The sequence below is a fragment of the Nerophis ophidion genome, linkage group LG11, assembly GCF_033978795.1.
Source record: "Nerophis ophidion isolate RoL-2023_Sa linkage group LG11, RoL_Noph_v1.0, whole genome shotgun sequence".
Lineage (NCBI taxonomy): Eukaryota > Metazoa > Chordata > Actinopteri > Syngnathiformes > Syngnathidae > Nerophis > Nerophis ophidion.
Genome location: NC_084621.1, coordinates 37,728,655 through 37,750,849, shown reverse-complemented (window position 1 = coordinate 37,750,849; position 22,195 = coordinate 37,728,655). Strand labels below are relative to the sequence as shown.

At 42.3% G+C, this 22,195-nt stretch overlaps 1 protein-coding gene across 1 annotated transcript in view; it reads right to left on the bottom strand.

Moving 5' to 3' along the window:
• pde11al (phosphodiesterase 11a, like) overlaps positions 1–15,730 on the bottom strand; it is a 53,414-nt gene extending 37,684 nt beyond the window's left edge. The window contains 1 exon segment of the mRNA XM_061915826.1: positions 14,846–15,730. Within this exon segment, the coding sequence (XP_061771810.1) occupies positions 14,846–15,625 (780 nt within the window). The 5' untranslated portion in view covers positions 15,626–15,730.
• Between the last annotated feature and the right edge of the window lie 6,465 nt (positions 15,731–22,195).

Genomic DNA, 22,195 nt, shown 5'->3' with positions numbered 1-22,195 from the left:
TTATTCATTACGAATAATATTATTATGCCATCTAAAACCTTTTTATGACAGGGCGCATGGAAATGAACAGAGAATATACACTGTAAGACGAAGGGCACCTAATGATTCAATCTGATTCCAATTCTCAATTCAAACCGACTCTCGCAGCGTATTATATGGTATAATAGTTATAATAAAACATTTTCAAAACGGGTTGAAGGTTAGAAAAGTTCCCACTTGTTGCATGGAGATGGCCCAAAAACTTAAAAAAAATATATCTATTAATATTATTATTTTTTTTTAAAACAAATAAATATATATCTACGCTATATCGTCAATAGTATTTGGCCACCCATACAAATGATGAGAATCAGGTGTCCTAATCACTTGGCCTGGCTACAGATGTATAAAATCAGGCACTTAGGCATGGAGACTTTTTCTACAAACATTTGTGAAAGAATGGGCCGCTCTAAGGAGTTCAGTGATTTCCAGCGTGGAACTGTCATAGGATGCCACCTGTGCAACAAATTTAGTCGGGAAATTTCCTTGCTCCTAAATATTGCAAAGTCAACTGTTGGCTTCATTATAAGATAATTGAAGAGTTTTGGAACAACATCAACTCAGCCACCAAGTGGTAGGCCAGGTAAACTAACAGAGAGGGGTCAGCGGATTCTGAAGTGCATAGTGCAAAGATTTTGTGCAGAGTCAGTTGCTACAGAGCTCCAAACTTCATGTGACCTTCCAATTAGCCCACGTACAATACGTGGAGACCTTGATGGAATGGGCTTCCATGCCTGAGCAGCTGCATCTAAGCCATACATCACCAAGTCCAAGGCAAAGTGTCGGTTGCAGTGGTGTAAAGCACGTCGCCACTGGAGTCTAGAGCAGTGGAGACACCTTTTCCGGAGCATACTTGCCAACCCACCCGGATTTTCCGGGAGACTCCCGAAATTTAGCGCCCCTCCCGAAAACCTCCCGGAAGAAATTTTCTCCCGAAAATCTCCCGAAATTCAGCTGGAGCTGGAGGCCACGCCCCCTCCACCTCAAACATGCACAGTTCGAAGCTTGAAAGGGAGGATTGCGGGCGGATCTGACGGCATTTAAAGTAATTTTTGAAAACGACTGCTAATCCTCCTCCTTTTCGACTGGACTGGAGAAATAAAGTAGGAACACTCCGGAGGCAGAAGTTCATTAAGAGGGGCGGACTCACCGGCTCTCAGCCATGTTTCCGTCACACAGAAGAAGTCAAGTCCGCGGGAAGTGAAGAAATCCTTCAGGATAAACGTTTTGTTTGTCAAAGATCTTGCGTTCACAAGATTGAACCTGGCGGGGGCCAGCACGTCCAAGGGGGCGCAGCTAATCCAGGTGGGGCCCGACACACAGCCCGCAGGTGGCTGGGGAGAGGAGCCACGAGGCGGGAAAGGAAGGCAGGAATCCGGCCAGGTGAAAAAGCTGACTGGGACGTAAAAAAAACAACGTTGAAGTTGATCATATCAGTGGGAAAGGGGCAAAGATCCAACAGTGTTTGGCGGTCATACTCAAGCTGTGAGCTGACAGAGACGAAAATAGACGCAAATAGACGTAAACAACACAAAAACAAACAGAGCTGACAGCGAGAGACGGCAGGGCAAAGCACATACTAGCGCCATCTTCTGGAAAATCAGAAGTGACGTTACTCAAATAGTGAAAGGTAAGTGTTGTTGTTTTTTTTAGTAACCAGCAAGCACAGTACAGTTAGAAGAACAACTGTGTTCTTATTACAGTGTATTTGATAGGTGCCGTCTGAAATTAAACTATTTATTTCATTTATATATTAAATAAAATAAATATATATAGCTAGAATTCACTGAAAGTTAAGTATTTCATACACATATATGTATATATATATATATATATATATATATATATATATATATATATATATATATATATATATATATATATATATATATATATATATATATATATGTATGTATGTATGTATATATATATATATGTATGTATATATATATATATATGTATGTATATATATATATGTATATATGTATGTATATATATATATGTATATATATGTATATGTATATGTATATATATATATATATATATATATATATATATATATATATATATACATATATATATATATATGTATGTAAATATATATGAAATACTCGAGTCGGTGAATTGGCTGTAAATATACTCTCCTCTTAACCACGCCCCCGCCCCAATCACGCCTCCGCCCCACCCCCGACCACGCCCCCCACCTTCCGAAATCAGAGGTCTCAAGGTTGGCAGGTATGCTCTGGAGTGACGAATCACGCTTTTCCATCTGACAATCTGACGGACGAGTCTGGGTTTAGAGGTTGCCAGAAGAACAGTACATTTTGGACTGCATTGTGAAGTGAAGAGAATTGTATTTATATAGCGCTTTTCTCTACTGACTCAAAGCACTTTAGATAGTGAAACCCAATATATAAGTTACATTTAAACCAGTGTGGGTGGCACTGGGAGCAGGTGGGTAAAGTGTCTTGACGAAGACACAACGGAAGTGACTAGGATGGCGGAAGCGGGGATTGAACCTGGAACCCTCAAGTTGCTGGCACGACCACTCTACCAACCGAGCTATACCGCCTGAGTGTGAAATTTGGTGGAAAGGAAATATGGTGTGGGGTTGTTTTTCAGGAGTTGGGCTTGGCCCCTTAGTTCCGTTGAAAGGAACTTTGAATGCTACAGGATACCAAAACATTTTGGACAATTACATGCTCCCAACCTTGTGGGAACAGTTTGGAGCGGTCCCCTTCGTCTTCCAACAGTGTACAAAGCAAGGTCCATAAAGACATGAATGACAGAGTCTGGTGTGGATTAACTTGACTGGCCTGCACAGAGTCCTGACCTGAACCCTATAGAATGACTTTGGGATGAAGTAGAACGAAGACTGAGAGCCAGGCCTTCTCGACCAACATCAGTGTGTGACCTAACCTTTTGGAAGAATGGTGGAAAATTAATATAAACACACTCCGCAACGTTGTGGACAGCCTTCCCAGAAGAGTTGAAGTTGTAATAGCTGCAAAAGGTGGATCGACATCATACTGACCCCTATGGGTTAGGAATGGGATGGCACTTCAAGTTCATATGTGAGTCAAGGCAGGTGGCCAAATACTTTTGGCAATATAGTGTATATATGTCAAATGATTAAATATTTAATTGCGATAGTTGCCTTTGTTCATAGTTAACTCAAAATTAATTGTGATTAATCGCAAAAAGATATAATTTTTCGTCATTAATAGGTGTACCACAGACAGATCATTTTAAAGTTTTTAATACCATGTCTGGACAATTAATTTGCTTTTATTAAATATTTTTAAACAAAACGTTTTTTAAACAGCTCAACATGAAAAGGATATAAACACATTTTTAAAGAGATTGAAAAATATGCTTGCAGTGCACTGGTGTCTTGCCAGATTTTCTATTTCGTAGGAATACAGAATTTGTATTCCTGCTTTAGGAGCACTAGCACTTAGAGGAGAGGATTAATAACACAAAATGAAAACTTTTAACGGTCATGCTTTGATTTTCAAAGATGCTAGGTGATCATTTTTTCTACTACATGAATAAATGTTTCTGATATTTTGTACTTTACATGTTTTACAAATTAAATGTAGTAATTGTTTACAAACGCCGTTTCCATATGAGTTGGGAAATTGTGTTAGATGTAAATATAAATGGAATACAATGATTTGCAAATCATTTTTAACCCATATTTAGTTGAATATGCTACAAAGACAACATATTTGATGTTAAAACTGATAAACATTTTGTTTTTTGCAAATAATCATTACTTTAGAATTTCATGCCAGCAACAAGTGACAAAGAAGTTGGGAAAGGTGGCAATAAATACTGATAAAGTTGAGAAATTCTCATCATACACTTTTTTGGAACATCCCACAGGTGTGCAAGGTAATTGGGAACAGGTGGGTGCCATGATTGGGTATAAAAGCAGCTTCCATGAAATGCTAAGTAATTCACAAACAAGGATGGGGCGAGGGTCACCAATTTGCAAGCAAATTGTCGAACAGTTTTAGAGCAACATTTCTCAGCGAGCTATTGCAAGGAATTTAGGGATTTTAACATCTACGGTCCATAAAATCATCAAAAGTTTCGGAAAATCTGGAGAAATCACTGCACGTAAGCGATGATATTACAGACCTTTGACCCCTGAGGCGGTACTGCATCAAAAACCGACATTAGTGTGTAAAGGATATCACACGGGCTCAGGAACACTTCATAAAGGACGACAAGAAGGACTACAAGAGATATGACCTGCGTAAATCCATCAGCGAAGCCAAGGGAAAATACAGACAAAAGCTGGAGGGATTCTACTCCACCACAGATTCCCGGCGCATGTGGCAAGGCCTGCAACACATCACAGACTACAAGCAGGGGAGCAGGGGGGTCACAAACAGAAAACAATCACTGCCAGATGAGCTGAATGAGTTCCACGCCCGCTTCGAGGTCCTCAACACCAACCAACAGAGAGGGGTTCTGACCACGGAGCGCACCCAGGACCCACCACTCACTGTGACAACAGCAGAGGTACGTACAGTTCTGAGGAGAACAAACCCATGGAAGGCAGCCGGCCCAGACAACATCCCTGGCCAGGCCCTCAGGGTGTGTTTATCAGAGCTGGCTGACGTACTTGCTGACATATACAACTTGTCACTAGCACAAGCTGTTGTGCCCACCTGCTTCAAGACCACCACCATCGTGCCCCTGCCAAAGAAAAATACTGTGACCTGTCTGAATGACTGTCGCCCTGTTGCACTCACCCAAATAGTGATGAAGTGCTTCGAGAGGATAGTCATGTCACACAACAAGAAGACAATCCCAGACACACTGGACCTTCTACAGTTTGCCTAACGGCAGAACCGGTCCACTGAGGATGCAGTCAACACCGTCATCCACACCACCCTCACCCACTTAGAGGGCAAGGACACCTATGCCAGGCTATTATTCATCGACTACAGCTCTGATTTTAACAAGGTCATCCCACAAAAACTCACTGCTAAACTCCTCACTGTTGGTCTGACGCCATCTCTCTGTGACTGGGTCCTGAACTTTCTCACAAACCGGCCCCAGTCAGTCAGAATCGGCAACCAGACTTCAGACACAAAGGTTCTAAGCATAGGGACCCCCCAAGGCTGCGTGCTGAGCCCCCTACTGTACACCCTCTTCACACACGACTGTGTGGCCTCCCAGAACAACACCAGTATCATCAAGTTTGCAGATGATACTACGGTCGTCGGACTGATCACCGGGGGAGCTGAGGCAGTGTACAGAAGGGAGGTAGCGGAACTGGTGGCCTGGTGTCAGGATAATAATCTCTCCTTTAACACAGACAAGACCAAGGAGATTATTTTTGACCCACGGAGAAGGAGTGCACAGTACACAGCTTTGTACATAGGGGGGACAAAGGTGGACAGGGTGAAAACATTTGAATTCCTCGGGACCCACATCAGCGAGGACCTCACCTGGGATCACAACACCCAACAAACAATACAGAAAGCCCAGCAGCGACTGTACTTCCCAAAATGCTCAGCAACTTCTATAGAAGTACGGTTGAGAGTGTCCTTACCAGCTCAATCACGGTCTGGTATGGAAACTGCACTGCTAAGGACAGGAAGGCACTCCAGCGAGTGATTAAAACTGCTCAGTACATATCAGGAGCAGCCTTCCCCTCACTACAGGACATGTACTCTACCAGGGCCACCAGGAGAGCTCACAACATCATAAAGTACAGTACACACCCCCAGCACAGTCTCTTCAGCCTCCTACCATCAGGCAGACGATACAGGAGCCTGAAATCCAGGACTACGAGACTGACAAACAGTTTCTACCCACAGGCCATCAGGTTTGTGAATGCTAACTTGTGGATGCTAACCCCCCCCACCACCACCACCACCACCATTTTTACTTTGCCTTTTGAACAAGATAGGTACCTTGACCACCCCCGAACTGTGAACGAATCACTGTAGACACTTTTCACCTTTGATCACTAAAGACCCTTTAACTGCTGCTGTGACCCGAGGTCACCTCCATATTTATACTGTTGACTGTCAATCAGAATGTGCAATAATGTTCTGTTACTTACTGTGGCTTGTGTATACATTTTTATTTTTTGTATTTTTAGCTAAGTACCGTGTGACTTGTTGAAGGTTGGACTAGCAAAGTAAGATATTCATTGTACGGCAAACTGTCTGTTTAACTGTGCATATAACAATAAACAATCTTGAATCTTGAATCTGAAACCACTGTCAGTAACTACAGTCGGTCGCTATATCTGGAAGTGCAAGTTAAAACTCTACTATGCAAAGCGAAAGCCATTTATCGATAACACCCAGGAACGCCGCCGGCTTCGCTGGGCCCGAGCTCATCTAAGATGGACTGATGCAAAGTGAAAAAGTGTTCAGTCGTCTGACGAGACCACATCTCAAATTATATTTGGAAACTGTGGACGTGGTGTCCTTCGGAACAAAGAAGAAAATAACCATCCGGATTGTTATAGGCGCAAAGTTCAAAAGCCAGCATCTGTGATGGTATGGGGGTGTATCAGTGCCCAAGGCATGGGTAACTTACACATCTGTGAAGGCACCATTAATGCTGTTATCATTGATGCCCCTGCTTATTTCAGCAAAACAAAGCCAAGCCACGTGTTACAACAGCGTGGCTTCGTAGTAAAAGAGTGCGGGTACTTTCCTGGCCCGCCTGCAGTCCAGACATGTCTCCCATCGAAAATGTGTGGCGCATTATGAAGCGTAAAATACGACAACAAGACCTCGGACTGTTGAACAACTTAAGCTGTACATCAAGAAAGAATGGTAAAGAATTCCACTTCCAAAGCTTCAACAATTAGTTTCCTCATTTCTCAAACGTTTATTGAGTGTTGTTAAAAGAAAATGTAATGTAACACAGTGGTGAACATGCCCTTTCCCAACTACTTTGGCACGTGTTGCTATACTTGCCAACCCTCCCGGATTTTCCGGGAGACTCACAAAATTCAGCGCCTCTCCCGAAAAACCTCCCGGGACAAATTTCCTCCCGAAAATCTCCCAAAATTCAGGCGGAGCTGGAGGCCACGCCTCCTCCAGCTCCATGCGGACCCGGGTAACGTGTCGACAGCCTGTTTTCACGTCCGCTTTCCCACAATATAAACAGAGTGCCTGCCCAATGACGTTATAACGGTAGAATGATCGCGGGCAAGTTCTTGGTTTCTTATGTGGGTTTATTGTTAGGCAGACTCATTAACGTCCTCCCAGCGCGGCAACACCACACAACAACGGCAGTCACGTTTTCGTCTACCGTAAAGCAGTTTGTCTGCCGTAAACAGCAATGTTGTGACACTCTTATACAGGACAATACTACCATCTACTGTGCATGCATATGTGACAATAACATCTACGGCTTTTAGAGCAATAGTTCTCAACCTTTTCTCAGAGATGTACCACTGTGAACATTTTTTTAATTCAAGTACCCCCTAATCAGAGCAAAGCATTTTTGGTTGAAAAAAAAAAGATAAAGAAGTAAAATACAGCACTATGTCATCAGTTTCTGATTTATTGAATTGTATAACAGTGTAAAATATTGCTCATTTGTAGTGGTCTTTCTTGAACTATTTGGAAAAAAAGGTATAAAAATAACTAAAAACTTGTTGAAAAATAAACAAGTGATTCGATTATAAATAAAGATTTCTACTTATACTGCGATGAGGTGGCGACTTGTCCAGGGTGTACACCGCCTTCCGCCCGATTGTAGCTGAGATAGGCACCAGCGGCCCCCGCAACCTCAAAGGGAATAAGCGGTAGGAAATGGATGGATAGATAGCTGTAAATATACTCCTCCCCTCTTAACCCCGCCCCCAACAACGCCCCGCCCCCCAACCACGCCCCTCGCCCAACCCCCGACTACGCCCCCCACTCCCCACCTCCCGAAATCGGAGGTCTCAAGGTTGGCAAGTACACGTGTTGCAGCCATGAAATTCTAAGTTAATTATTATTTGCAAAAATAAAATGAAGTTTATGAGTTTGAACATCAAATAACTTGTCTTTGTAGTGCATTCATTTGAATATGGGTTGAAAAGGATTCGCAAATCATTGTATTCCGTTTATATTTACATCTAACACAATTTCCCAACTCATATAGAAACGGGGTTTGTATTTTGGCCATGTTAAAAAAAACAAAGCAAAAGAAAACAAAACTGAAAAAGGAAATCATTTTGATAACATTATTGCAAAATACAGGAATAGAAACCATAATTTCACAAAGAAAACATGAAAAAAATGAAAACAATACATAATGGTTAGGGTTTTGAAAGGTATTTACTCCCAACCCTAATTTTATAAATCAAATAACTAGCTTTCTTATCATCATTATTATTATATACAATGATAAATTTACCGGTCTTATTACAATATATTATCAAATATTATTTTACCCACTTTTTTTGGCCACAAAAATACCGTACATATGCACAATATACACATACTGTATATAGTCACATGAATACAAGTATTAATTGAAGGTTACACCAACCAGTATAAAGTAAAAACCTACCCAAATAATTTGAATGATAGTATAAATGTAAACACTTTGTGATTGTTAAAAACCCTCATTCTTGTACATATTGAAAATTTTGTCTTTGTATCGTTTTTTTTTCCCGTCTGTTTTTTCACAAAATTAAGGTTGGACATTCTTTTAACCCCGCATTCAAACTGTTCCGTAGTTTATCCCCACTTATTGAAAACAGAAGCTTTTGGGTGCTGTGCATACATTTCGTACCCTTACCCCTTAAAGTATAACCCCCTTCCCTTTCAGTGAAAAACTTTTACATATTTCCAGGGAGTGAACTGTTTTTTGCGACGTACAGTATGTAATTTCCACTGTTTGTAGTTCTACAAGATCTTTAAAAGAATGTATTTGTGTGATCCTTATATCCTGCCTTATGAATGACACTTACTTGGTTTCTTCTGCAGGGTGATGTTTAGATATAGTGATTCCCCTAAACTTCTGCACAGTAATGCAAGTTAATGGCATTCATATCTCTGCATGACAATGTTTTAACCTTCCCTACTACTTATTAATAAAAAGTAATATTCAGCCTGTTAAACATTCTGCAATTGCGGACTATCAATCAGAACATGTTATAAAAGAATATACCATAGCGACGGTATTATTGTGAAGCCGCCAGCCGGACGCGTGTGATTGGTGTAAGAAAAGACTTCACATGTTTTGGCAAAAATCTCCAATAAAAGTGACTTTGGACTTCCTCACTACCTTCTTTGTTTCTGTTGAGCTTGAATTCCATCTTACTACAGCAGTTCAAGTAACAATCTACATTTTATATTTTCAATGCACTTAACTGTAATCTAAACACGGACTTGAAGCTTCTCCTCACTCCAAGGAGCAAATGTGCACTCAGCCTTTGCTCCAATGATGTAGTCTCACGGCGATTGAATGTAACAATCTCCATGTCTTGTCCGGAGAAGGACTTGCCATGGCTTTGGATCTGAAATTTCTATAAGGTAACCCTTTCTTTGTGCAGTACTGCTAGCTATTTTTGAGCCTGTCGCTCAACAGTAACTGCACGCCATTACACATTTTTCCAAACTACGGAACATGCCAAGGGTCAAAAACGTTAATAGCGCATTAACAAAATGATCGCCATTGAATAGTTAACGCGTTATCTTTGACAGCCCATGTATTTTATTTATTTAGCCTTTATTTAACCAGGTAAAATCCCATTGAGATCTCTTTTCCAAGGGAGACCTGGCCAAGAGGGCAGCAGCAAAGTTACATTAAAAACAGTAAACACACATAAAACATCACATTTACAACATTAAAACTTGCTCAAATGACACATGTGCATACAGACATGGTAGACTGCAATCTTTTCACAGAAGCTTTAAACTCATTCAATGTAACAAGGGTTTGAAGTTGAAGATTATATTGTAGGTAATTCCAAGCCTTCGGTGCTGAAAACCTAAATGCTTTCTTGCCCAGTTCAGTTCTCACTTTGGGGATGACAAATTGAAGAACATTCATTGAACGAAGATTGTGACTTCCGTGTTTCTTTTTTAAAAGACAAGACTGATAAGATGGAGTGATACCCAGAATGGTTTTGTAGATGAACACATACCAATGATTGAGGCGTCGAGCACATAAAGATGTCCAGTTAACTACTGAGTATAACACAAAATGGTGAGTAAGGGGAGCGCAGTTGGTGATGAATCTCAGTGCCCCGTGGTACACACTATCCAGCTTGTGGAGACAACCAGCAGTAGCATTTATGTACAACACATCTACATAGTCAATAACAGGTAAAAATGTTGTTTCCACCAATTTCTGTTTCACAGTAAAAGAAAAGCAAGACTTGTTTCTATAATAAAATCCCAGTAAAAGTTTCAGTTTTTTTTACAACATACGTATTGATTTTGAATCAATGTTTTTGTGCATCCCTCAGTAAGCTGCACAGGTTGTTGGCCATCCATCCATTTTCTACCGCTTATTCCCTTTCGGGGTCGCGGGGGGCGCTGGCGCCTATCTCAGCTACAATTGGGCGGAAGGCGGGGTACACCCTGAACAAGTCGCCACGTCATCGCAGGGCCAACACAGATAGACAAACAACATTCACACTCACATTCACACACTAGGGCCAATTTAGTGTTGCCAATCACCTATCCCCAGGTGCATGTCTTTTGGAAGTGGGAGGAAGCCGGAGTACCCGGAGGGAACCCACGCATTCACGGGGAGAACATGCAAACTCCACACAGAAAGATCCCGAGCCTGGATTTGAACCCAGGACTGCAGGACCTTCGTATTGTGAGACAGACGCACTAACCCCTCTGCCACGTTGGCCATTTTTCTTTATAGTGGCCCATTTTAGGAAGGGGATGGGGGATTTGGGCCTTTTCCAACCCTTTTTTCTATTCAGTGATATATCTATTTTGTCTATAGATTGTGTCGCAGGTCAATACAAAACGAGAAACGGGCGCAGTTTGGCTTTAGTGTCTCTTTTATGTTATTGTTTCTTACATACTTGCCAACCCTCCCGATTTTACCGGGAGACTCACAAATTTCAGTGCCCCTCCTGAAAATCTCCTGGGGCAACCATTCTCCAGAATTTCTCCCGATTTCCACCCGGACAACAATATTCGCGACTGTGGAGAGGCGGAGCCGGCGAACGAGCAGCGGGGCAGGGCACGCTGGAGCCCGGCCCAAGATGGTGGCGAGGAGGCGGAGAATGCGGGCGAGCGGCGAGGCGGGGCGTGCAGGCAGCGACGCCACAAGCAAGATCAGGTGCGTGGATCGCGCACCTGGACACAATTGACCTGCAGCCGTGCATGAAGAGCGGAAGCCCATTCATCCATCCATTTTCTACCGCTTATTCCCTTTTTTGGGGTCGCGGGAGGCGCTGGTGCCTATCTCAGCTACAATCGGGCGGTAGACGGCTTACACTCTGGACAAGTCGCCACTTCATCGCAGGGCCAACACAGAAAGACAGACAACATTCACACTCACATTCACACACTAGAGGCAATTTATTGTTGCCAATCAACTTATCCCCAGGTGCATGTCTTTGGAAGTGGGAGGAAGCTGGAGTACCCAGAGGAAACCCAGGCATTCATGGGGAGGACATGCAAACTCCACACGGAAAGATCCCGAGCCCGGGATTGAACCCAGGACTACTCAGGATCTTCGTATTGTAAGGCAGATGCCCGAACCCCTCTGCCACCGTGAAGCCCAATAGCGGAAGCAAAAGAGAGAAAGACGCAGACGACGGGGGCGGCTAAAAGCGACCGAAGAGCGAGCAGTGGAGGAGGAGCTGAAAAGCAACCCGACGAGAGACTGAGTTTTATTTAAAAAATAAACAAAAGTAAACCTGATCAATCATGTCCTTCCTTGGTGGTCCATGGAACCCGCACGACGGCAAGAGACTGTCTCAGGGGCATGCCTTAAAGGCACTGCCTTCAGCGTCCTCTATAACCTGCCGTCACGTCCGCTTTTCCTCCATACAAACAGCGTGTCGGCCAAGTCACATATTATATGCAGCTTTTACAGACACACATAAGTGAATGCAAGGCATACTTGATCAACAGCCATACGGGTCCCACTTACGGTGGCCGTATAAACAACTTTAACACTGTTACAAATATGCGCCACACTGTGAACCCACACCAAACAAGAATGACAAACACATTTCGGGAGAACATCCGCACTGTAACACAACATAAACACGACAGAACATATACCCAGACCCCCTTGCAGCACTAACTCTTCCGGAACGCTACAACCTCTCCCGAATTCGGAGGTCTCAAGGTTGGCAAGTGTCGTTTCTTACCTATCGGTATCTGTTTTTGTGTATTTGGGAGCTGAACAAGCCCTGAAAATGTAAAATCAAACCAGAGGCATCGCTGAGACATTGATAAAACAACCTAGCCTTTCTTCATGCTCCCTTCAAACGAGCTGTTTGGCATTTGCCCAATTTGTGACGTTTTTCCCAAGTTTGACATCAGCGGATAGCTCCTGGAGATTTACCCCAAAATCTTTGCGTCTTTGTAGTCCAATGCTGTAGTCTGTAAGGTCCTTCTTTTTCTCTATCCTCTTGTTGTGGTGCAGACGGGCTCGTTCATGCACATGCATCCTCCTTGTCATACATACTCGCGCATAGTTCTAACTTATGGTATTACAGTCGACTCCACATGGAAGCACTAAAAACTACAACATGGCTGGCGGGGGAAAGACGCCGTAGAAGTGGAGCACGTAAATAAGACCACCCACAAAACGGCACATTCTGAAGAGATAGTCTGTAAAACATCTTCTTTGCAAAATTTTGACCAAAGAACCAGCATTACATTGGATGTAGACTACAACGAAGTGTTTTAAATGTAGGAGGAAAACCATCATAATATGACCCTTTAAAACAGGGGTAGGGAACCTATGGCTCTCGAGCCAGATGGGGCTCTTTTGATGACGGTATCTGGCTCTCCAATTAATCTTAGCTGACATTGCTTAACACGATAAATAATTAATAACTCCGCTGGTAGTCAAAGTGTTAAAAAAATAACGTTAAAAATATAAAACATTCTCATGCATTTTCTACCGCACTTGTTAAAGGAGTCGCATTAATGGTAAGAAGTATTTTATTTATTATTGGTTAGCTTCAGAAGAACAATGTCCTTCGTAACAATATGATACTTATTATACTCTAAAAATGTTGGTCTTACTTAAAAATGCGCGCATTTAGTTGTATTCAGTGTAAAAAAATATTATGTGGCTCTCACGGGAATACATTTTAAAATATTTGGCTTCCATGGCTCTCTCAGCCAAAAAGGTTCCCGACCCCTGCTTTAAAATAAACTAATAGTGCCTTTTAACTGTAAAACATTGAAATTTAAACAATGCCATACTATGTAAATGGTGTTTTGACAGAGATAACAATGCACATTTAGTGTCGTGTTTCTTATTGTGGTTGTAGTTTGCGTGGTAAAAGGGTATCCCTCAAGGTTCTGTGTTGGGCCCCTTATTATTCACTATTTACATCAATAATCTTGGACAGAATATTCCGAACTCAACTTTCCATTTCTATGCTGATGATACTGTCATTTACCGCACAGCACCAACTCCTGCTGAGGCCTTGAAATATCCACAATATGCATTTGACAGAGTACAAGAACAACTTTGCTATGTTCAACTGGTTTTAAATGCAGAGAAAACAAAGTGTATGTTCTTTACCACATCAAAAACTATAAGATCAGCATTGTGTGAAAACATTTGAACAAGAAATGGGCAACAAATTATGTTAGTATCTTCTTTTAAATATTTGGGATTTTTAATTGATGACCACTGGAGTTTTAAGGAGCACAGTCAGTATGTTGTAAAGAAACTGAAACTTTTACTGGGATTTTATTATAGAAACAAGTCTTGCTTTTCTTTTACTGTGAAACAGAAATTGGTGGAAACAACATTTTTACCTGTTATTGACTATGTAGATGTGTTGTACATGAATGCTACTGCTGGTTGTCTCCACAAGCTGGATAGTGTGTACCACGGGGCACTGAGATTCATCACCAACTGCGCTCCCCTTACTCACCATTTTGTGTTATACTCAGTAGTTAACTGGACATCTTTAAGTGCTCGACGCCTCAATCATTGGTATGTGTTCATCTACAAAACCATTCTGGGTATCACTCCATCTTATCAGTCTTGTCTTTTAAAAAAGAAACACGGAAGTCACAATCTTCGTTCAATGAATGTTCTTCAATTTGTCATCCCCAAAGTGAGAACTGAACTGGGCAAGAAAGCATTTAGGTTTTCAGCACCGAAGGCTTGGAATAACCTACAATCGAATATTTAACTTCAAACCCTTGTTACAATGAATGAGTTTAAAGCTTCTGTGAAAGGACTGCAGTCTACCTTGTCTGTATGCACATGTGTCATATGAGCAAGTTGTAATGTTGTAAATGTGATGTTTTATGTGTTTACTGTTTTTAATGTAACCTTGCTGCTGCCCTCTAGGCCAGGTCTGCCTTGGAAAAGAGATATTTGATATTAATGGGATTTTACCTGGTTAAATAAAGGCTAGATAAATAAAAATGGTGTATGCACTGCATCAGCTAGGAGCTGTTTCTAATATTTTGACCGATTAATAGCTAAATAAAGAAAAATATAAGAAACTGCAGTCCCTCATGACAAATATATTGAGTGTTATCATCTTGAAGCGCTTGCGTTGGATCTCATGGGTTTAATGTTGTGGCAGGTTGGTGTAGATATGAAATATTGGGTCCTTTAGTAAAACAAATTCAATGATTTTTACCTGATATGCATTGGAAATGTTGACAGTCTCTCCGTGCTCTGCCACATACCCAATGATGCCCTTTCCCCAAGGTACCTGCACCTCGTTGGAGTTGAGGGTGCTGGAGGAAGGTCTGACCGTGGTTCCCAAGTGCACATCAAACAACTTGGACACCAGCGTCCTCTTCTGCGCGGGGCCCTCCACCAGGAAGAGGGAGCACCTGTCTGCGTCCACCAGGATGCACACGTTGATCAGGATCTTATAGCTCAGGTTGGTCAGGTCCAGATCATTGGAGATGTCCTTCACCAGCTCCAAGAAGAACTCCCTCTCATTGGTTTCCCTGAGCCGACACTTGTGGTCGGTGGCAGCAGATGCATACTGCGGTACGCTGACTCTGGACTCCAGCAGGGCGCTGAGAATGTGCGCCGTGGTTGGAGGCAGGGAGCTGGCTTTACGCAGGAGCGCGCGTCGCCTCATGCTGGACTGCGGGTCCTGCTGACCGAAGCTGGCGTGCTCGTCGCAGGTTCGGTGCGCCGTGGTGGCTTTGGACCGGGCGAAGTTGCGCCGAAGCTCCAAGTGAGACGACCTGCGCCGGAGAGCGTCCGGGTTGAGAGCGGGGTCCCTGGCCAATTGGACGCGTCTCTCCTCAGGGGTCGACACTTTCACTTTAGGGGCGAGCTGGTGCTCCCTCATCCACTTGCTAATGTGCTCACACTTGGCTTTTCGGACCAAATACTCCTCAAAGAGGTCCGGGTGTCCGTCCAAGAATGCCTCTATGTCAGAGAAGTCAGACGCCGTCATGGTGAGAGATGCTGCGAGGAGCAAACGACGCGCTCGGATGCTGGAACATGAACGCAGAAGCTGAGAGGCTGACCTTCTAACTTGAAGCCATTCATGACTCAGGTGAACGCAATCTTCCACACAACACGAGGGGGCGGGGACGACATTATTACAACAATATAGCCCAATGGTAGGGAACCTATGGCTCTAGAGCCAGATGTGGCTCTTATGATGACTGCACCTGGCTCTCAGATAAATCTTAGCTGACATTGCTTAACCTGATAAGTAATGAATTGTTCCGCTGGTAATCAGTGTTACAAATAACGTTCAGAATATAAAATATTCTCATGCATCTTAATCCATCAATCCGTTTTCTTCCGCACCTGTTTATTAGAAGTATTTCCTTTATTATTGGGTAACTTCAGAATAACAATGTTATTTATAAGAATAAGAGATTTATTATACTCTAAAATGTTGGTCCTACTTAAAAGTAAGTTGTATTCAGCGTTATAAAATATTATATGACTCTCACGGAAATACATTTTAAAATATTTGGCTTTCATGGCTCTCTCAGCCAAAGAGGTTCCCGACCCCTGATATAGCAACACATTACCTTCACTCAAGAAAATAAGTTCAATAGCTTCACAAGGTGGATATACTTTTTTTTCTACATTTATATTTGTGTTTAATGCCGTAAAAAACGGCTTACTGAATTCAATTTGGTCAACGATATGACTTTCGACCACAGGTGTCAAACTCAAGGCCCGAGGGCCAGATCTGGCCCGCCACGTCATTTTGCCTGGCCCCCAAATGCCTGGAAATAATATGCGTCAATAAAACACCTTATATATTTTTTAATTTATTTTCACAGAATAGAAATGCATACATTTTCAACTTTTATAGTAAACGATATCGCAACACATTTTTTTGTCGAATTCAAAATAAATACTTCAATATCTTCTTGACTTCTGATTACAAAGCAAGTTATCCATCGAATTGTACACTGTAAAAATCCAAATAGATTTTACGCAGAAATTTTGAGGTGGTCTTTACTGCATATTGCTGTTAATTGAAAAGAAAAACAATGTTTTTTACGGAAAAAGGTCTGTCGTTTGAGCTGCCAGTTTTTTTTTGTCGTTTTAAAGGTGTATTACCGCAAATGGAAAGCAAAAAATTACGGGAAAAATCTGGGTACTCAGATGGCAGAACTTAGAGGCTGAGGTCCTTCGTGAGTAGCATAACTTGTTGTCCTGGCTGATAGGATGGGGCTGGAATGCGATGACGGTTGGCGTTGCGGCACATCCTCTCGGAGGCCCTCTCTAAGGCCGCACAAGTGGCTCTCCACACCCTTTGAAACCGCCTAATATGAGCCCTAGTCGAGGGCACAGCAATTTCCAGTTCCTGTTGGGGAAACAAGGGGGGTTGATAACCCAACAAACACTCAAATGGGGACATACCGGTAGCGGAGCTTTTTAAGGAGTTGTAGGAAAACTCCACACAAGGCAAAAACTTGCTCCAGGACGTGGGGTGACGATTGGCGACACAGCGTAGCATGGTCTCTAAGCTTTGGTTCGCCCTCTCAGCATGCCCATTGCTCTGGGGATGGTATCCCGATGTGAGGCTGACCGAGGCCCCAATTCTCTCGCAGAAGGCTCTCCATATTTGTGACGTAAACTGAGGACCTCGGTCAGAGACGGTGTGTCCACCGGAATGCCATGTTGCTTGAGGACGTGTAGTGTGAGAAGATCCGACGTCTCTGAGGCAGAAGATAACTTGCGCAGAGGAATGAAGTCAACAATAGTTAGAATGGCGATGTTACCTCTGGAGGCTGGGAATCCTGTGACGAAATCCAGAGCGATGTGTGACCAAGGACGGGCAGGAATGGAGAGGGGGTGAAGGAGACCAGCAGGAGGCCTGTGTGACGTCTTACTGCGGGCACAAGTAGAACAAGCAGCGATGAACTCACGAGTATCCTTGGCCATGGATGGCCGCCAAAAACGTCTTCGCAGCAGCGATAGGGATCGTTAAAAGCCTGGATGGCAAGAGAACAGACTTGAGTGCCCCCAATCCAGGACCCTGGGTCGTAGCTCCCGATGGACATAAAGCTTGTTGGGTGGTCCACCTCTCGGTCCTGGATTGGCGCGCAGCACAGACTTGACCAGGTCATCCACCTTCCAAGTCACCATTCCAACGATGCGAGTGGAAGGAAGGATGGGCTCCGGCACTGACGGACAGGTGGTCTCTTTCACTAATAACCGGGATAGTGCGTCAGCCTTAGTGTTCTTAGACCCAGGCCTGAAAGAGAGCACGTAATTGAAGCAGGAGAAAAACTGCTGCCACCTTGCCTGACGGTTGTTGAGTCTTTTGGCAGCTCTGATGTGCAGAGGGTTGCTGCGATCGGTCAGGATCTGGAACTGATGTCTAGTTCCTTCCAGCCAATGTTTCCATTCAGCTAGGGCCTCGTGGACCGCAAATAAATTTATATTCCGAGCGTCATAGTTCTGCTCGGCCTGGGTCAGGCGCCTAGAGAAAAAGGCCACAGGGTGAATCAAATTGTCACTTTTGGACCGCTGTGAGAGAATAGCCCCAATCCCAAAGTCTGAGGCGTCCACTTCCACCAGGAATGCACTGTCTAAGTCGGGGTGGACGAGAATGGGGGCTGAAACGAAACGCTCTTTTAAGTCCTCAAAGGCCTTTCTAGACAACAGAGTCCACACAAATGGCACGTTAGTTAACGTGAGGGAGTGGAGCGGTGCCGCAACCCTACTGAAGTCCTGAATGAATCGCCGGTAGAAGCCGGGGAGGCCGAAGAACCTTCGAAGTTCCGTCCTAGTAGTAGGTTGAGGCCACTCTACTACGGCCTTCACCTTCTTTGGGTCGGGTCTTATGTGCTCCTTTTCGACCACAAATCCCAGGAACTCCACTGAAGGGGAGTGGAAGCTGCATTTCTCTGCCTTCAGGAATAGACGATTCTCAAGGAGTCACTGCGGAAGACACAAGGGACATGAACAAGGGAGACACGGCGAGAGCAAAGAGCAAAGCACAGGGGAGGGAATGCCAGAGGTAATGCTTACCGGGAAGATAGCAACATTCCGGCAAAGGTTCCTCGGGTCGGCTGGTCTTTATGCTGCTCAATCGGACTGGTGCTTTATATAGAGTAAATGGGACAACGAAAAAGGAGGATTGCCTCCAAATTCTGCAGGACAACCTAAAATCATCAGCCCGGAGGTTGGGTCTTGGGCGCAGTTGGGTGTTCCAACAGCACAATGATCCCAAACACACGTCAAAAGTGGTAAAAGAATGGGTAAATCAGGCTAGAATTAAGGTTTTAGAATGGTCGTCCTAAAGTCCTTACTCAAACATGTGGACAATGCTGAAGAAAAAAGTCCATGTCAGAAAAGCAACAAATTTAGCTGAACTGCACCAGTTTTGTCAAAAATTTAACCAGAATCTTGCCAGAAGCTTGTTGATGGCTACCAAAAGCGCCTTATTGCAGTGAAACTTGCCAAGGGACATGTAACCAAATTTTAACATTGGAGTATGTATACTTTTGACTGAGCAGATTTGGTCACATTTTCAGTAGACCCATAATCAATTCGTAAAAGTACCAAACTTCATGAATGTTTTTTGTGACAAACAAATATGTGCTGCAATCACTCTATCACAAAAAAACAAGAGTTGTAGAAATTATTGCAAACTCAAGACATCATGACATTATGTTCTTTACAAGTGTATGTAAACTTTTGACCACGACTGTATATATGTATATATATATATATATATATATATATATATATATATATATATATATATATATATACATATATATATATGTATATATACATATATATATATATATATACATATATATATATATATATATATATATATATATATATATATATGTATATATATGTCATATATATATATATGTCTTAATTAGATTATCCAGAGAATAGTGCTCGATACCGTGGTAGAGCGCAATATATGTGTGTGTGGGAAGAAAAAAAAAATATATATATTTATATATACATGTATATATATATATATATATATATATATATATATATATATATATATATATATATATATGTCTTAATTAGATTATCCAGAGAATAGTGCTCGATACCATGGTAGAGCGCAATATATGTGTGTGTGGGAAAAAATAAAAAATAAAAAAATAAAAATAAAATATATATATATATATACACACAGATAGACAGACAACATTCACACTCACATTCACACACTAGGGCCAATTTAGTGTTGCCAATCAACCTATCCCCAGGTGCATGTCTTTGGTAGTGGGAGGAAGCCGGAGTACCCGGAGGGAACCCACGCATGCACGGGGAGGACATGCAAACTCCACACGGAAAGATCCCGAGCCTGGGATTGAACCCAGGACTGCAGGATCTTCGTATTGTGAGGCAGACGCACTAACCCCTCTCTGTCTCTCTCTCTCTCTATATATATATATATATATATATATATATATATATATATATGTACACATATATACAGATATATATATATATATATATATATTAATATATATATATATTCATATATATATATGTATATATATATATATATATATATATAATTTTATTTTTTTTCTACTGTACCATACCATCCATCCATCCATCCATACCTTATAGACCAAATAATACAGTATATTGCCACAATCGGTTTGAATCGAGAATCTTGTTGAATCAAAGAATTGAATTGTCACCCTAAAAATCAGAATCTACGTGAATCGTGAGTTATTCTAAGATTCATATTATTAGTATACAGTATATACAGTAGTAAATAAATAGATGAATGCACTGAAGGAAAAATGGCCAGTCCGAGAGTCTCTTCTCAATTGTTTTATTTTCTAATATCAGTCTAAGGAATTCAGATAATTAAAGTGAGATTAAAATGGTAAAATATGTTAACATCAACAGTGAATAAAAAAGTAAAATATTATCATCAATAGTAGTATAATGTTTATGGTTACCCTGCTGCACAATATTCTGTTGCAGTTGTTGCTGCTACAAATTGCTTGCAATCAATCTCTTATGTACCATACATAACTATGCTGCACTATTGTTTTGGAAGATGAAAACACCGCAGGCTCTTCTCCACATTTCTTGTCAAATATGCCCCATACTCACCATTTGATCTTCGGCTGCATTGTGTTGGAGATGACTGTTTGGTCACAACAACAAGCTACTGTACACACACGTGAGAATAAACCAATCCACCCTTGCAGATAAAAATAACCAGGTACAATAATTATTTACTTTATTATCAAAAATACAAACTTAACCCAAAAGAGCCAATGTGACCAACACTTTAAATATGCTAAAATGGCCCTCTACAGCTTTTTGCTGGACCGGTGGTTTTCAAACTTTTTTCACTAAGTACCACCGCAAAAAAAAACTTGGTTCTCCAAGTACCACCATAATGACCAACATCAAAATACAGTAACACAGTAGGCCTAGGTATTCGTTAAAAACAAGGTTTTGTTTAACACGTGTATTTAATATGTTTGGCTACCTTAACATTACACACAGTTTTGCAGTAACAATGTGTTTGAATATTTGATCAAATTTTTTTTTTTGGGGCGTACCACTAGAAGTATGCCATATTTAACCCTGTTGTAGTCTTGAGTCCATTATTTTTATTTATCCTCTTGTTGTGGTGCAGACTGGCTCTTACAAGCACATGCATGCTAAAATCTTCTGCTGCTCACATTTTTAATAACAAGTTGCATAGAGTTCGAACTTATATCTGTCAGTGTCAGTGGACTCGATATGAAAACACAAACAAATTCAGCATGGCTGACGGGGGTGGAGACGCATTTGAAGGGGGGCTTGGCCTCGAGGTTGTCCACAAAACGACGCATTCTGAAGTAAAATGTTATGAAAACCACAATAAAGTGTTTTAAATGTAGGAAAAAAATCCTGATATGGTTGGCCTCTTTAACTTGCTAAGTCCCTAAAATGTTTACAAATCATTTTTGGGTGGTTGTCATGTAATTATCACAGAATATTGCTTCCCCACAAGGGCAGTGGGTCAGGTTTAAAGGTGCTAGCCATCCCTCCATCCATTTTCTTTCGCTTATCCGAGGTCGGGTTGCAGAGGCAGCAGCCTAAGCAGAGAAGCCCAGACTTCCCTCTCCCCAGCCACTTCGTCCAGCTCTTCCCGGGATCACGATGCGTTCCCAGGCCAGGCGGCAGACTTAGTCTTTCAAATGTGTCCTGCGTCTTTCCCGTGGCCTCTTACCAGTCGGCCTTGCCCTAAACACCTCCCCAGAGAGGAGTCTGGGTGGCATTCTGACCAAATTCCTGAACCTCATCTGGCTTCCCTCGATGTGGAAGAGCAGCGGTTTTACTTTGAGCTTGTCCCTGATGATAGAGCCACTCACCCTATCTCTAAGAGAGAGCCCCGCCACCCGACGAAGGAAACGCATTTCGGCCACTTGAACCCATGTTCTTGTCCTTTTGGTCATAACCCAAAGCGCCTGACCATAGGTGAGGATGGGAACGTAAATGGACCACGAGATTGAGACCTTTGCCTTACGGCTCAGCTTCTTTTTTACCGCAA